This window comes from Ctenopharyngodon idella, chromosome 10 (genome assembly GCF_019924925.1).
Source record: "Ctenopharyngodon idella isolate HZGC_01 chromosome 10, HZGC01, whole genome shotgun sequence".
NCBI lineage: Eukaryota > Metazoa > Chordata > Actinopteri > Cypriniformes > Xenocyprididae > Ctenopharyngodon > Ctenopharyngodon idella.
Window position 1 is genome coordinate 29,851,095 of NC_067229.1, and position 17,835 is coordinate 29,868,929.

The 17,835-nt window shown below is 37.7% G+C and overlaps 2 protein-coding genes across 3 annotated transcripts in view; one reads left to right on the top strand and one right to left on the bottom strand.

Annotated features, from left to right (window-relative positions):
• Nucleotides 1–1,666, top strand: part of arl15b (ADP-ribosylation factor-like 15b) — a 46,893-nt gene extending 45,227 nt beyond the window's left edge. For both annotated transcript variants that reach the window (XM_051908453.1, XM_051908452.1), the window contains one exon: nucleotides 69–1,666. In XM_051908453.1, coding sequence (XP_051764413.1) covers nucleotides 69–221 — 153 coding nt within the window. In that variant the 3' untranslated portion in view covers nucleotides 222–1,666. The remainder of the gene's footprint in view (nucleotides 1–68) is intronic.
• Nucleotides 1,667–11,248: 9,582 nt separating this feature from the next.
• Nucleotides 11,249–16,366, bottom strand: fstb (follistatin b). Its single transcript, XM_051911002.1, has 6 exons — nucleotides 16,163–16,366; nucleotides 15,149–15,340; nucleotides 14,666–14,884; nucleotides 13,512–13,736; nucleotides 12,995–13,225; nucleotides 11,249–11,511 (listed from the first exon to the last, which is right to left on the bottom strand). The coding sequence occupies exons 1-6, from the start codon at nucleotides 16,245–16,247 to the stop codon at nucleotides 11,429–11,431; spliced, it is 1,035 nt and encodes a 344-aa protein (XP_051766962.1). The 5' UTR covers nucleotides 16,248–16,366; the 3' UTR covers nucleotides 11,249–11,428.
• Between the last annotated feature and the right edge of the window lie 1,469 nt (nucleotides 16,367–17,835).

The window sequence follows — 17,835 nt, forward strand, 5'->3', positions numbered from 1 at the left end:
GGATAGTGTAAGAAGTCTCCACCTAATTGAGCCTCAGTTCTTTCTCTATCTCTTTATTTCACACACAGATAAAGAAATACTTTGAACTGGAACCTCTGGCACGAGGCAAGAGCTGGATTCTGGAGGGAAGCACGGTGGACAACATGGATGTGGTAAAGGAGAGCTTTGGACAGCTCATTCATCTGCTGGAGGAGAAGGACCAGGATACAGGCAGGATATGACCCAGGGACGACATCCCAGCATCCCTCAGACACTACCAATCACCAACTCACCACAGGCCAGCACATTCCAGGTCGCCATGGCTGTTGTGTAAACTACGTTGTTACTTTAACTCTGTTACTGTGGTGAAACTAATTGAGCCATGGAAAAATGGACTTTGGTAAATCCTCACGTAAGGATTCATATCTGCAGAAAAAGAAGGTACTTCAGCCCTGAAGTTTGATACCTTCTCTCAAACCACACGTATTAACCCAGAACACATGATTACCATTGTCAGTAAAATGGTTATATCAGTTCTTTTTAATACTAGTTGCACATTGCTACTAAATAGATGATTTATGCTTGGTCACGTAGGGCAACTGGACGTCATGTAGTCCGTGGTTTCTTTTCTTGAGTGATTGCGTGAATGCGTGTTTGCGAGAGAGTGAGTGATGCTAGTTTGTACTTAAAAGCCTTAATGTGAGTGCTAATGTTTCAATGTGTTCTCACAAATGACAGTCTTTAGATGTAATTCATATATGCCGTCTTAAATATTTGTGGCTGTGAAGTGAAAAGTGGAATTATGAGTGATTCCTGAGTCGTAAAAAAATAATAAAATCTTCTCTTGTCATAAAATGTCTCTAAACAGCATGAAGCCGCATTCGATTGGATCTTTAGAGTGACCTACGCACATTTTTGATTTAAGATCATTGAGGACACAAAGATGTTTTTATAACTTGGTCTAGTATTATTTAAAAGCTGAACATATCCAGGATTTTGCTCATCTATCTCTTTATCTTGGATGGTAATGGTTGACCAAGCCCTACTGAAAAATATAACACCGGTTTGACTTTGTCTTTTTACCATAGACACTAAAACTTCAATCAGCCCCTCTAGGTGAACCATGACAGAGCCTTCGATTTTGTATGCATGATGTATTGGCCATGTGCTTGTTTGGATATCGCATTATTTGTTTTTGAATTTTTTTGTATTTCTGTTGGCCCTGAATGTAAAACACTCTCTTTGCATAAGCACACCTCCTCTAGTCTCAAAGTCCTTCCATTAGATGAGTTTCCAGACACATGAACAAAGGAGGTATCTAATGCAAGAGCAACCAAACCATTCATGTGCCACATCAGCCACACTTCCGAAAGCAAGTATACTTTGAAAAACACCTTGAATGCATATTCATCATCAAACTCGGGCTTGTGTTTTATTTATATCTACTACAATTTTATACCCTCAGAACCAATTCAGCTGCCTTTTTATAATTCAAATATTTGTACATTTGTTACAGATTAGTCTCTGGAAAGGACATGTGCCTGTCTTTGTACTGGAAGGAAAACAAAGTCTAGGTGGACTTTTAGCAGTTTACCAAGGTGGCATCAAGTCATTCACATGTTTGACAGTGTTTATGTGTATTTATGCATAATTTCCACTGAGTAAATAAAGGCAGAAGAAGGACAAATGTGTTCTCTTTCATCATTTGCTTGTAGGATGGAACCGTGTCTCACTTTTTTGTCTCATGAATAATGGATGAGACTTATTGACCTTGACACACTGTAATTGGGGTCTTCAGGGGTTCTCACTAAATAATATAATTTCCTGTCTTATGGTGTGTGTGTGTGTGTGTGTGTGTGTGTGTGTGTGTGTGTGTGTGTGTGTGTGTGTGTGTGTGTGTGTGTGTGTGTGTGTGTGTGTGTGTGTGTTTGGCAAACAAAAGGTTGCAAAATATTTTTAATATTTTAACAAAAATGCTTCACTGCCTTTTTCCAAAGAAATAATAATAGAGATTGTGGCAAACTAATAAGGTTTTGTTCTTTTAATAGGGCTTTTTGCTTCATGATATCAAGAGCCATCCTGATATTTTTGCCCCCAAAAATTATTAATTTTAATTCAGAAATTAAAAAACATGCTCATCATAAGAGGTGAATTAAAGTCTTTGTATGTCATTGACCCAGTAAGTATAGCTGTTCTTCTTTGATATTTTCTCTTGCTTTGGTCATCTGGATGGCTTTGAGCTCTCTTCTGACTAAGGCACAAGGAACGCCGGCATCTCTGTGGCTCATCTGCACAAAAGTGATTAGTCATAGTGTTTCCCTGTCTATGGATTAGTCATCTACAGTGATTTCCAGCTGTCCTCATAACCCACAAACTGTTAGATGGAGGCAGTTTCATTTCATTGGCTTGTTGGGATTTCCATAAACCAGACTCAAAACAAGATCTAGAGCTAAATTGACAGATGACACATTTATAGATGGGGTTGTAAAAACAAAACGGAGATGGGGAAAAAAAAAAACATGACAAAATTGCTTTAAATGGGTAATTCACCGGTTGCAAAATGGGCTTTCAATAATTCCTGTCTGCCTATGAGGTAGAAAGGCAAAACATTTTTGAAATTGGTGCTTCGAGAAAATAGAGAACAAGGACAGATGTCTTGCCTTTTGCCTAATAGGTAGGAAAACTTCAACACCCATAATGCACTGGCCAGAGTCAAATACTGCCTTGCTTGAGTAGGAAACACTTCTTAGCAAACTTCTAGCACTAATGGTGTCGGCTTGTATTGTTCCTGGGTGCAAGAATTCAAAAGCCCGGGACACACCAAGTCGACATCAAAAAACTAGCGGTGATGAAAGCTGACTGTGTTGTCACCTCTCGTCAGCTGCGTTTCGGCCAAAAAGCTGCGCTTGAACACACCAAAACTACAGGTGACTGTCAACTAGCATGTGTGTTCTGTGCATACGTGTAATTAAATATCGGTCTTTATCAGCAGGTGTCAATAGTCTATTTTCGTGATTCAAAGAGGGAAACCGAAACTAGGACTGCAGATATACAAACCGTAAACAAAGCAGCACTTGCTTACCATTTTGAATATCAATCATGCTGATAACTTTCTTCATTCCATTTGGCTCATGTTATTATGAAAATACAGCCCTCTGTCTGTACCATCTTGACGCTTTGATCACTTTCACTTTTATTCTCGATTAGCACTTGAAGATTTTAAGCCCAATTTTGGGCCTGATTTGCAACCCCCAACGATCTGGGGGGTGTTGCCCGTTTTGAGGCTTCTTGCAACTGACTTTTTGTCCAAAAAATCCTCAATTGTGGTGTCATTATGGTTATTTTACTCCTTCTGATCACATCGGAGCCCATACGATCCCAAATTGTAAATATCAAATATTTACAATTTGGGATCGTGCGGGCTCTGTATGACTCTTGATCGGGCTGACTCTGACGCGATACCTGCGATAGCTAATAAGAGCGAGCAAGTTTCACCAACCGGATGTTGCATGCTTCTGTAGCTGAAACTTGGAGTGGAGTATTGAGAAAGAAGATCACAATATTCTTTTTATCACCTTTGTTTTTCTTCCCGTAAAACAAAACTCACACCAGGAGAACCAGCTGATGACGTTGTTCGACCTGCATTTGTTTTTCTTCTCAAGTCACATTTTGATCTCGCTAGTCTCCGTGAGATCTTGTCTCACTGTGAAAATGTCTCGTGGTCCGGATGAATCTCCTGGTTTGTGCATACATAGGATTATAATGCTAAAAATCGATTGAAACTGCCCTTATGTCTGTGATCTCCCACAGTTTTAAAATCGGTTAAGATTTGAAAATCATGTGTCGCAGGCCTTAGCTGAACAGCCACTCTGAGTTCTCTCTCTCACCAACACTGATTCAACATGCTGAATTGGCCCAAAAAACCCTGACGGCGTCAGAATAGAGCCAATGGTGGGGAACACATGGGAAAAACTAAGCCGACCGATGCTTAAAAACGGCCCAGGCTGACTGTCGGCTTGGTGTGTCCTGGCCTAAAGAGTAAACATTTAGCGGGAGTGAGTTATTTTCAGCTTCCAGTGAAGAATCCAGCGCATAAGGCTGCAAAGAATTGTAATTTTGAGAGAACACCGGGATGGAAAATCTGAAAAACCTCTCTGTTTGCAGTCAACATTTCAAATGGGATGACAACGAACACAGTCTTTGAGCCCAAAAGGAGGGGAAGCTATTGTAAGTAAACCACTGTTCTGTCAGTTCCACCCAATCCAGAAGCAAAATGTCATCACGTATAGGTAAGAAAGCTTTTGCCATAGTATTTTTACCATAATGCTGTTTAAAGAGTAGACAAAGTAGGACACAATTTTCAGTGATAAAACTACTCTTACAATTAATAACCCTCTGTCGATCCAACTGTCTGTGCAGGGATACAAAAACACGGAAGTACAGTTTAGTTTTCTTGAAAGCCCTGGTGCTTGGTCAAAAGTCTGACGCAAAAACCTTTGTGTGAACTTTTGTGAGAAAAAATGTGAATTTTTGGTAACATGGAGAAAGAGTTCCTTTACATATACTACTGATATTAATGCAATACAAAATAGGCCAACTTTTTTTTTTTTTTTTTCCAAAGTGGGGTAAGATGCTTCAGCTCCTTCATCTATCAAATTATGTATATATATAATATATATATATATATATATATATATATATTATACAGAATATACATACATTGTATAAAGGGATCATCATGTACACCTGACTGTATTTGAGAGATGTAAATGAGGAAAATTAGTGGGGTTTTTTGTTCTAAAATGAATTGTATGCTGTGCTAGTGGCTCAACTTTGCCTCCAAGTGTAGAAAGTGCTTATGTACCCATTATTTATATGAATATTGTTACAAAATGTTTAAAATTGTTTTGCTAGATATATTCAAATATTGTCTGGTTTATGGAAATATGAATTATGTGCAGTATTTATTATTTATGTTCACATTTTCAATTTCAATTACAAAACCTACCTTAGGGTAAGCAGGACCGCAAACACTATTCAACAGGGTAAAAAATGTTTGTAATTTTTTACAGAAAAATACTGTAAAACTGCTACAGTAGAAACAAGTTAATTGATTAACTGTAAGTTACCTTATGGTGATGTATTAACACATATGCAATTTTACTGTAAAATGCTGTCAATTTTTTTTTTTTTTTTTTTTGCAAGTAAAACTATAAATATCATATAATTTACAAAATGATATGATATTATAAAAAAAACAGCAACATTCCCAGAAATCCATGTGTTATATATCACATATGATTAAATTAAAGTTTGTTATCAGTAATGCACATTTGTGTTATGTTATGTTTATTACATTATTTTAGTGTCACGTGTTAACCCGATGGTGTTTTGTACACTTTAGAGAGAGAGAGTTTTACCTTTGTCTCATTTCCCCTTGAGCAGAGGACAACTTCAGTACAAAGCAGCACAGACACTCAGTTCTTCTGACTGTAACTCAGTTAATAATCTCTAAATACAACATTAAAATTGTATGTGACTTTGCTTTCTGGGGGCAGACAGAAAATTATTCCTCTAATTTTCAGATCTGTTTGACAAAACCTGTTTTGACAGAATAAAATGTAAATGAAGTTGTTAAAGAAAGAACTTTCACCTTTTGGTAATGGTATTGTGTCTGGAGAAGAGACATTATCTAAAATAACCTGAAGTTGCTCACTCACGCTATCCCAGACGAATATTAGTATGCAGACAGATGAACTCTTGGGATTAATCTTTAAACTTTAACCATGTCTGAAGAACTTCACAAAGCTGTCTGCAAGACAAACTTTCAATATTTTCTTCCTTTTCCCCAATGTCAGTCTGTCTGACAGCCTTACAGTAATCTTCTTAAAACGTCTCTCGCTCTCTATCACACCTGTGCAATGGGAGAGTTTCAGAGTTTCTTATTATTTTTTAGTTATTATGAGTTTCTTTTGCAGCTCTTAAAAGGATAGTTCAAACCTGTAAGACTTAATTTCTTCTGCGGATCACAAAAGAAGATATTCTGAGGAATATTTCAACTATTTTTGCCCATTTACTCATACTCATGTCAATGAAAGTCAATGGGATCCAAAACAACTGCACTGGACCCCACCTGCACTTTCATTCATCTGCAAAGGTTTTGGGGGGGGGGATATATTTTAAATGTAACCAATAAAGTCACTTTTCTGTAAGGGTGCTGGGTGAGATAAATTTACCAATGAAATGACTTTTGAGGAAAGTCTGGCCCAATAGCTGTCTGATTAGGGGTCAGGTTTAGCCTCAAAGCTACCAATCCAATTTAACATGATTGATCAAAGTGCTAAGCAAAGTGGTCCAAAGGTGTGAATGCCATGGCAACAAAAGGCTGTTGCATGGAAGAATACGGCAATAACATACTTCCGAACTGGTACGTTTTCGGCAGTATATGGACCGGTGGAATTTCACATATCTGGTCAGCAATACTCCCAGATTCATCCGAAAATCTGCAGTGTATACAGGAGTTTACTGGTCCATATACACCTCTTTTCATGCAATGTTTATTAGTTTTTTTCCCACAGCAGCTATCACCTTGTCTTGTCATTAAAGTAGTGCATATTTACATATAAGAATAACCATTTGAAGTGTATTGTATATTTTATACACAGTGAAAATAACCTGTACTTGATCGAAATTCCAGAATTGTCAGCAAGCTGACGCTCTAGACAGCACAGTGAATGTTTTATATTGTCAATGAATGGAATGCTAAATCTCATTTTGGCTTTAATAAGATTTTCCCAAAAAGTAGGCAAAAATAAACCTGGTGTCCTTCATGATTCCTGTTCTTTCTGACAACAAAGCACTTGAATGCGACAAGCTCATAATCACAACTTACAGTGGGAAGTAGGAAATTTCCGATAGCACGTGAAGGCAGGATAAGTGCATGAGAAAAAATCAACATGTTTTGAGAAACCACCTTTAAAGATATGTATTATAATTGAAATTTTTAGGAGGAAATAAAGTGCAGTAAAGTAAACACAAGTGCATTGTGTTTTTTTTCTTTCCACTAGTCTGAAACAATACATTATGAAGCCCAAAATCTCAAAATTGACCAGTGCATGAATAAACTATGTTTTTGTCTTAACTATGTTCTTGCTGCGGGAAGAATGAAACTCAAGAATCCCGGAATTGCCAATGAAAATGTACTTAACTAGGCCATATTTACTCAAAGCAAAAGGACCATGCATCTGAAAAGCAATGACCCTTTTGCATTGCTTTTTTCCTTCATGCACATGAGAAATGTGCAATTCCTACTCCCGCTGTACCTCTATAAGCATGTTCCCATGAATGATTATAATGAGTTAGGGCTGCGACTGGCGTTGCCTCCATTAGCGAATGTAGCGCACATACCATTTCGAATTGTTTTGCAACACAAAGGTCAAATGTAAGGACAAAATGTACATTCTCCTCTGTACAATACTGGAACATCAAAACAGGCCCGTCTGGGGTAACGAGGCATGCATGCTCATTTGGGACACTTTCTCCATCAGCGAGTGAGAAAAACACTCCTTAGTAAAGTTAGGACTAACAATGATAGTCTCTTATAGCGGCTCTCTGTGATCTTGTTTCAAAGCCTCATACCAGACTTTAATTGCTGATTGTTTTTAACGGCAGATTCGGTTTCCTCTGATTCGAATACGATTCGCTGTCGGCTTATTGAAGTTGAGCTTTGAGGAAGCGTATGCTTGTTTTGATGGCTCTGTGCATTCCATTTCCTTGTTAAAATTCAAACCAAATTTATATGACCGCTAATAGAGAACATTTCTGAAACGGCAAAAACAGTCAACAGCACATTAATAAGCGTGGATTTTCCATACAGGGCCATCAGTCACTGGCTCTACAGGCATCTCTGGTTTTAATAATGCTTTATAAACACTTAAGACAACAGACTGAGTGTATAAACCAAGATTAAGGTCTGTATACTGCATGCATGAGCTGCAACAGAAACACTCCAGTTTGCCTTCATCAAAAGTGAACAGAGACAGGCAGAAGAGACTGTTTTGACTGCTGTCCAGAGCAGCAGAACTGTTCGATTACACCCCCAAGTACATTTATCATGCTATTTCCAGGCATCAGTCGTACACAGAGTGAGCTAAACCTCAGCTGACCAGTGGCTGTCTCGCAGACATCGACTGACTCGCACGCTTGTATTGAACTTCTATGAGAGACCCAGCGGGGATCCGGTGGACTGGTTGCTAGAGAGACCCCAATGAACTTTCCGGAAATGACCCACAGAGCTCTGTTCTCTAAAAATATTTTGTTTGTGCCACACAACACTATGCTTTTTTTTGCTCACTGTCCTTTTTTTTTGTACTGATTTATACCTAGAGAGAAAAAGGATGTCCTTACATGAACTCAATATGAAGGCTTCTTGCAATTATTTTATGGTAAACTTTTTGTCTTCACATTCAAATCAGTATACAAACACACTCACAACACAAGTAAAATATGATTTCTTATGATAAAGTATGATATGATTTCTTTTTCTAAAAATTCTGCAGCGGAAGAAGCTTGATTCAGCACTGCTGCTGTGCATGAAACACATTTTAAACCCAAATGCCTTTTTATTTTCGTGGAACACAAAAGTTGAAATTTTTGAAGAATAATTTGTCTTTTAACAACAGTTCATCATTGCGACTACACTTGGAATGCTTCAAAAGTTTTTAAAATTATTATTTTTGCAGCTTGACAGCCCGTGATCGCTATGCCGTTTAAGAGTTGCATAACAATTTGGAACAAATAAGCAGAAATAACAGCAGAAATTTCATTTTTAGGTGAACTTCAAGTCAAGACATATTTTATAAAAACAAGTCAAGTTATCTTACACAAGTTTTCTTGTTTTGATTTTTTATGTTTTACTGGACAATATGACAAAAATACATTAGTGATGTAATATTCCAAAAAATAATTAAAGTATAAACCTCACTATAGGAAGGTCAAGGGATTTTAACTCTGTCAGCATGACCATGGGAAAAATCCTCTCCTCTCTTGTGTAATGTCAGCTGTTTCTTAACATTGTTATAGTGGCTGCCTGCTATATTTTTTTCCAAAACAAGCCTGAGACACTGACACTGTGTTCATTTTTGATTACGATCTTCCTTGTTGCATTCATCTCAGATATGATTACTCTTCCCTGTCTCTGCGCTATCACAGATGCTGCCCAGCAGGTATCAGCGGTGGCCGGGCGCCCATATTCACCCGTGCCCCCTGCTGATTCAGCTGCCCCACGAGAGAAGAAAGATCATCCCTGCCAGCACACAGACAGACCTCACCTTACTGAACACAGCCTCGGCTCACACCAACACGTCAGTTACAGCGAAGCCAAAGTAAATTTATCACTGGGCCTGTTTGTAAATAGCTTAACTTAAAGGGTTAGTTCACCCAAAAATGAAATTTCTGTCATTAAGTACTCACCCTCATGTCATCCCAAACCCGTAAGACCTTCATTCATTTTCGGAGGACAAATTAAGATATTTTTGATGAAATCCGAGAGTTTCTGAACCACACATAGGCAGTAACGTAGAACTGTGTTCACTACATCAACAGCATAGGAGACTGACAGGAAAGAGAAGAAATTGTTGAATAAAGTCGTTATTTTTGTTTTGTTTTTGCACACAGAAAGTATTCTTGTCGCTTCGTAACATTAAGGTTGAACCATGGTAGTCACATGGACTATTTTAACAATGTCTTTAGTATCTAAAAGGTGCAATGACATTACTGCCTATTCAGAAACCCTCGGATTTCATCAAAAATATCTTAATTTGTATCCCAAGGATGAACGAAGGTCTTACTGGTTTGGAACGACATGAGGGTGAGTACTTAATGACAGAAATTTCATTTTTGGGTGAACTGGCCCGTTCACACCAAGAACGATAATTATGATGGTAATATTAGCGTCAACGCTAGTGCACACTGCAAAAATGTCATCTGAGACTGCTGCTTTAAATGCTTGCGTTCTTAAAGCAGGATGGATTCTGATTGGCTGTTGTTCAACAGCAGGAAAGATCGTTCTGAAATTGACTCCAATGATATTTTTTCCTCTGTTCCATTATCCTTATAGTTGTGGTGTGGATTCTGCTATTCTTTTATATTTAGAAAGATTTTTAGAACTATATCTTTATCGTTATTGTTATTGATGGTCTTTAAAATCTAGAAAAAAAATGTTGATATACAAAGGCATCTGTGCACAATATCTGAGTATTCCCACACTGTCTGAAAAACATCTCTGCGGGTTTGAATTAACGATAAGCGTCTAATGAAGCCTTGCAAAGCAAAGAGGTGGTGTCGCTCTCCTTTCCAATTAGCCGTCTGTGCAACTTCCTGGCAAATTAGTTTCCTCGCTGCAGCTCAGACAGTTCCGGTGGCTTCTGCAGAACTTGGATTGGATTGTGTGTGTGCATGTGTGCAAGCAATCTGCTTGTGACTAGCAAGAAATAACAAATACCCACTTTAAAGGATTCAAGGTCAGGGCCAATTACGTTCTTAAAGGTTTATCAAAATCTCAACATTGAATTACAGATTTAAAATGACATGGTTTACATTTCAGTGATGATTTTGGAATAATACTCAGTACCCCCCAAGATACCCCCCCCCCCCCTCCCCACCCCAAAGATTTTTTCTCTTTATACTGCATCTTTTCAAATGGCATCATTACTTTATATACATTACACATTTACAAACAAATACAAAACTATAAATTTATAGCTGGATCTCTAAAATAAAAAAGACAAACAATATATGGCAATATAACAATACTAAGATTGATATTGTTAATTTTATACAATATATGGTAAACTAGATTCCTCTGTCTGAGCACACACATAAAAACAAGAAACATATTGGCAAAAAAATAACATCAAGGGTATATTTTGATTTTAGAAAACACAATGCATTGATTCCAACATTATTTCTGTGAAATAAAACCACTTTTTTGGTGTACGTGTGAAACTCATACATAGATTTTACTGACAAAGCTGCTTTTGTCAGCTTTGATTGTAAACCGAAGCAGATTTATTAGTGAACATTAGATTGCAAATAAATAAAAAACATGCAAGTTTTGTTGCAGATATCCATTTGGGTGGATGACGAAAACTGTTTAAGCCTCTTTTCTTCACAAAATGTAACATACACTTTTCAAAACACATTTTATCTTACACAGAGTTACATTGCACATTATAATAAATAATATTTTTTCCAAAGACGACAAAGTAAAGACGGTAGACAGTTCATTTATTCAGACTATAAATGTATAAATAAAAAGACAAAAATGTATAAATAAACATCTAGAACAATAAGCATCTTCCACATGTCTGTGGAAAATAAATAAGAGTACATGTATGTACAATATGAACATGACTCTGTGCTTAAATGGAGTCTTGCTGTTGAAGGTGGTTTATCCAGTCAGTAACAGAGATACATGGCTATAATCCGTGTAATCTTCATCATCCTCCTCTTCATCCGTCTCTTCTGAGAGTGCTACAGAGGAATATAGTAGCTGTTGCATTAGTATAAAAGACAACAGCATTCTGGCACAGAATCTTACTGCATGACTTCTTGCATCTTTCTCCCAAAGCATCTCTAACAATGCTTTGCAATTCACACAAGGTGGTGGGATCACAGCTCAGGGTGGAGGGAGAGGGTGGGATTGAATTTCTATGTGGAATGGCGCCTCACCTCTGTCTTTTATTAGGGGAGACAATTTCTTGTATTTGTCAAGTCATCGTACAAAATAAAATAAAATCAAGCAAAGAGACATTACGTAATCCCTTCTTATAAACAAAAATATCGCTTTGTGGAAGATGATTCGTCAATACCACACACAGACTTGGGCTCGTGAAAGATGGTTCTACTTTAAGGCATTAACAAATGTTCTAACTTATCACTGAACCATCTAAACATGTTCATACTAAACATAAAATCGCATTTTTCCACATGAGATTTGTTATGTCCCACATTTTAACCATTATAGGGTTAGAACAAAAGAGGTGATATTGTCTAGAAACATTTTACGTGAAGAAACAGCCTCTCTTGAGGAAAAAGTGGCTTTTTTAATGAAAAAAATACTTTGAAAATACAGAATATGGTATGAGAATTAGCATTATTTTCACATTGCGCAAAATGGACATAACAAATCGACAGTGAAAAAAATGGTTGAGTTTCCCTTTATTACATGAAGATGATAGACAAAGATGTTAGCTGGGGTCAGAAATGAAATTCCGCGGACAACATTTGCCTCTTGGAATTGATTTTCTGGGCATATATTTTTTTAACCATATAAAACACACAGCATACCAACCATTTCAAAAACTTCAGTTAAAATATATGTCAGAAATATATCTATATATTAAAATACATGTTAAAAAACTTTTTTGCCCCCGTATTTTACATTTCTAGGGCTTTTTTTTTTGTCACTTTCAGTGGTATTTTTGCCCCAACCATAATGGCAACAGGTTTGCTTTTCTTTGTCCATAACACACATGCTCATCTGTATCACGCGATCATCACTGAGCCGGTCAGCCATAGGCAGAGAAAACAAAAAACAGAGCACGCTAAGTGAGTTTACGTCCCTATATACTTTCCACATGACTCGTCAACACCGTCAGTCATGTTTCTGTCTCTGACGTGCAGACCAATGCGGAGGAGCAGCATTTTCAGAACTGTCTCGCATCCCAAACGGAAATCCTTCCTTGCTTGACCTTAAAGATTTTGGCTTAACCTCATTTAAGGCATCAATAGACGAGCAGAGAACATCTGCACTGTCCTGGACACTTCTAATGCATCAGAACGTCTCATTGCCACTGAATTAAAACACAATGTCTTTGCGAGAGGAAGCCAAGGCAAGGGCAAATACACCGACAGTCCTTGTGTTCCTTTTGGGGGCAATGGGAGGGGCAAAAAAGATGGATATTTTTCGGCAGGGGGTAGGAATGCGGGACAAGGCTTAGCATCCTCTACTTACAGTTGCAGGAGCCCGAGTGTTTGACTTCCAGGACGAGACCCAAGGAGCAGGCGGCCTGCTTCATTGCGCATTCGCTCGGGTAGGTGACGTTGTCGCTGGCGCAGACGCTGTCGCCTGGACGACTCTCGGGACAGGTGTCCTCGCACACCGCACAGCGTCCCCGTTTCGTCTGCTTATCCCACAGACATTTTCGTCCCTCACGGCAGTTGATGTCTTCACAGGACCTGGCGTCTGAGGACGATGCATAGAAGAAAAAATGAAATGAGAAGTTTTCCCAAAGTATGATTTCACTTAATGTAAAACCACTTCTTTGAGCCACATTCGGCCGTATTGAATGTTAATTTTAGCCTTGTTTCACTCAGTGTGGTTTGAGGAGGTATTAAATAACGCAGAAAAGCAGCAACAGTCAAAGCTACCCATGTGAAACATGAATGTGTTATTGCAACAGAAAACAGAGTAATGAGAACCACATGTTTAAGGAGGATTGTGCAAGCACAAGATTTTGTCTTATTCTCACCTATGCATTTCCCCTCGTAGGCTACTCCGATGGAGCGTCCCATGATGCAAGTGGCCCTTCGGAGATGGCAGGCGCTGGCGTACACGATCCCGTCATTCCCACACAGGTACTGCTCCGGTGATGTCACCTCAGGGCAAAACCGGTTGCAGGTCACGCAGTAGGCGTTGTTGGTCTGGTCTAGTACACACGTTGAGCTTCCAGGACAACGCACGTCATAGCATGACTCTGTAGAAAAATGATAGCCTGTCAAAATTGGTTAAATGCCATTAATAGCTTATGCATTAAAGTATTTTGTATTTATCCTCTCTACAGTCAAACCAAAATTTATTCAGACACCTTGAACATTTTATTCATTAATACAGTTTATTCACTATAGTTTAAAAAAATGGTAATAAAATATGACAAGATCTCAGAGTTAAACTGTGTCAGAAAAATTTTTTCTTAATTATGTCAGATAACATTTAAGGTCAAAGTGTCTGAATAATTTTTGGTTCCAAATTTTTATCAGTTTTACTGGTAGTCCACTGTATGAAGAATTTTTGGGTATAATATGTCACAGTTTACTTTATTTTGCTATCCTCACTTAAATAAATGATCTATAGTATCCTGCACCCACTAGTAAAACTATATCAAAAATGTATGAATAATTTTTGGTTTGACTGTATATATTTTGGTGGGCATAATATTTGTATTATAAAGACATGAAGTTATGCATGTTTGGTCAATTACTTGCAAGCTATCATTCTGCTCCTTTTAATGCAGATTTTAATTAGAGATTGAGAATTAAGCCTTTCATAGTTTTGATTCTAAAAAGTCAACGTGAAATGACATTCGCCAACATTTTATTTCTGTAATGTGATGTACAGGATATTCTGTGAGAAAAAATTTAGGTTGGGACTTAAAATATCCTTATCCATTGGTACTTGACTGGATCATTAAAAGTGGGTGTTACATAACAGTCTGTAATTGAAAATGCGAGTTTGCTAAAACAGTTCCCTATATTATCCAATAGACTGCACGGCCTAGGTGAGGTCACCGGGAAAAAAAGTTGTTTCAGAGGCAGAGCAGGTTATTATTTTTTAATTAAAGATTACAAAGATATTCTTCTTTCTTTGGAAGAATGTACACCTATGATTTGACTTGAGTGATCGTACTTTTGCATTTTCCCTGGTACTGCGCAGTCAGGTCAGGGTGTCTCTTGCACTTGGCCCTCAGGAGTGCACACTCGTTCCGGTACGTTTTCCCATCGGAACCACACACAGGCCCTTTAAAGGTGACATTAGAGCAGTCTGGGGCACACACGCAGCGAGGTTTATTCCGCTTGTTCATTTTGCACCTCTTTCCAGCACCACAGTCCACATTATCACAAGTCTCTGTAGAATCAATAAAGAAAGTTATGAATAACTGATCAAATGAGCTGACATATCAGTTCTGTATATATATAAATGTTTGCGGTTTAAACGTCATGTCATTTCTGAATGACAAAGGGTTGCACTTTATTTATTTATATTATATATACCATACCAAGGCGTTCCCAACTGAAATCTTCATATAGACTCACAATTCAATTTAAAACTTTTAGTCTCTTCCAGATTATTTCCAGACATCCAAATGATGAAAACACTCTAATGCGGTACCTTTACAAGGTATGCAGTTTGGTGCACCACCATTGAAGATCAGCCACCGGAAGAGCGTGTTATTGGGTACATCCTCCTCAGTCCACGCTGTGCCCAGACGACCACTTCTACAACAATCTTCTCGACTCATCCCAGACATGTACAGAAGCTGGCATCTCCCGTTCTTGCCCTGTTGAAGCCAGCAGTTGCCGGCTGGAAAGAGTCACTTTATTACCCCCTCATACATGCTGAATACTATTCTGCTTGTTTATCACTCATACCAGGCATGTAATAGAATATAGCTAATTGGAGCCAATTAGTGCCAAGCAGGGCCATAACTACCTTGCCCATTGAGGGGGGCACGTCGGACACTCAAAACAGTATATACCATATTGGGTGTTGTGATGACCGATTCTTAATTTTTACCTTGGGTCATCTCAGTATTGAATATCTGGTTGCATCTTTAGTGCCAAGTTGCTTTATGACTATAAAATAACCACAGATTTCGCTGGATCCAGGTAAAAGATCAAACAAACATTTGAAAATGATTTTAGGGGTATTTTTAAAGGAACTTGGATTGAAATTCCAAATGTTCAAAGAGTCCTTCTGCCATCTGAATCCACTCAAACTCTTAAGAAACACTATATTGTGGTTGTGCAAGCGTTTTGTGCATTGCACGAAAACATGCTCAATCGTTTAGACATAATGCCATTAGAAACATAATAAATGAATAATTCCCACTTACTGCACAAAGTTTAGAATATCATCTAAAAAAATATTAATCACTTAAAAATCAAGAACAGACAGGAAGGTGCCTATATATGGTTCCTTTCCAATGAATACCTACTATAAATTCTAATAGCTAGGTGTCTTGAAAACAAGTTATTTTTTTGTTTTTACGCATGAGAGACGCAAGCGCACAAACGCACCATTCAAGCTGCTCAAGTCCAAGTCAATTCATTAATAGTTTTAACACTGCATAATATTTCTCTTTCAGACTTTAAGAAAGCACGCAAAGCATAAATGTCACTTTACCTTGTACTTTCTGCTGTTCCATCAAGTGCGCGAACCAAATGAGAAGCGCGATCACGCCCTGGCGGAGCTGCGGTAACTGTAGCATCCTCAGAAAAAGTGGAGACGCGTGTTGGAGACAGACTGACTACAGACAGACAGATGTTCTCCCGATGCTTCGCACTCAGTGACTGTCATACACACGGAATCCGTCTCGCTTTTTAAATCTATATGGGGTCTCGAGTTGGATGTGGTGGGCGGTCTTCATACTTCATAGGGGGTGGGGAGAGCATTGTAATAGTTTGCCCACCGAAATTTATCAGGTGACATTTGTAAGTCTAGAAACTTTCTCCCCTCAAGAGCAACATTATGATTTGGGGCTATGTTTGAAGGGGTTCAAAGAGTTGGATAACAGCAGCAAAGTGATTTGGGGTCTGTTTGCATTTATTGTGGATAGAAGGCTGATTATTACAACAGATTTTTGATATAAGTAGTTTTTCTTTCAACATATGCCAAACTTTGAGTTTGAACTGTATGAAACAGAATCCGGTTTTGCAAAACTGCTGAATAAATAGTAGTTTATTTTGATGTGATAATTTTTTTTTAAACGTTGATTGTTGTAGGATTGTGAATATTCTCAGAAAATTCAAATTCAAATTGGGATGTGCCATCTGAGGCTAAATAAAATGTAATATATGTTGGATAAGAGCCGTGCCCAAAGTAACAGGGCTGACAGTTTTATACTTTCTATTACTAGCTCTGTGCTCAAGGTCTTGAAACTACAAGGTGTCTATAAGAAAGAGAATTTATCTTTAAATTTATGTGGATATTTCTGCAAATATCCAGTTTACTGAACAAAATCGTGGCAACTTGGTAACAGTGTTGAATATTTAGAATTGTACCAGTCGACAAAAATAATAATATATAAGATGATGAAAGAGTTCACAGGGGGTTATGCTGTCATTATGTGATTTTTTTTTTTTAAATTGTGAAATTTTACATTATTATACAGATAAGGAAAGTTATAAGGTTAACAGGGCTGATGCCTAACTTGTAATTGTATGTCTTTTTTATTAAAAATGTCTATTAAAACTTACATATGAGAGAATAAATAACCTAAAAAATACTTTGATTCATTATTTTTTTGCTAATTCAAAATGCATACTTGGCCACAAAAGCATACTTGTGAAGAAAGAATGCATAAAAATGTTTTAGATGTTACTGGATTTTGCTGATGTGTTAAAAAAAAACGCCTAGAACAACACATAGTAGAAGTTAAAGTCTGTGGACACAAAATGCACCCTTTTCATGGACTGGCTCTAATGGTTTATATATATATTGACCTCACAGTAATGAACTATTAGATTATTTTAACTGCCACTTAAAAAAAATAGTACACTCTTCATCAGTGAATATAGCTGTATAAATGGTACTGTATAGCAAACCAGACAATATGAATAGAGGCAACGGCATCTCTGTGCCATGGGAATTCATATGAGTCCTCTGCTTTGAATAGATCCAGACAGTTTTCCGTCCATTTCAGTTTGGACGATAAGCGTTAATCTTTTAAAGTGGTCTATTACTGTGAATTCTGATGGGTAATAATAGACTCAAGGATACGGTCATTCTAATAATAGTTGAGACAGTTGTTTGGTCCTCCCCAGGGTCAAACCTGTAAATATAGCACAACAAATCCT

What these genes read in the sequence shown, in the direction of transcription:
- fstb (XM_051911002.1), bottom strand. Translation starts at nt 16,247, where the DNA reads ATGCTACAGTTACCGCAGCTCCGCCAGGGCGTGATCGCGCTTCTCATT. An exon ending in AAACTGCATACCTTGTAAAG is followed by an intron (nt 14,885 to 15,148) that starts GTACCGCATTAG and finishes TTGATTCTACAG; the next exon opens with AGACTTGTGATAATGTGGAC. An exon ending in CTACGAGGGGAAATGCATAG is followed by an intron (nt 13,226 to 13,511) that starts GTGAGAATAAGA and finishes CATCGTCCTCAG; the next exon opens with ACGCCAGGTCCTGTGAAGAC.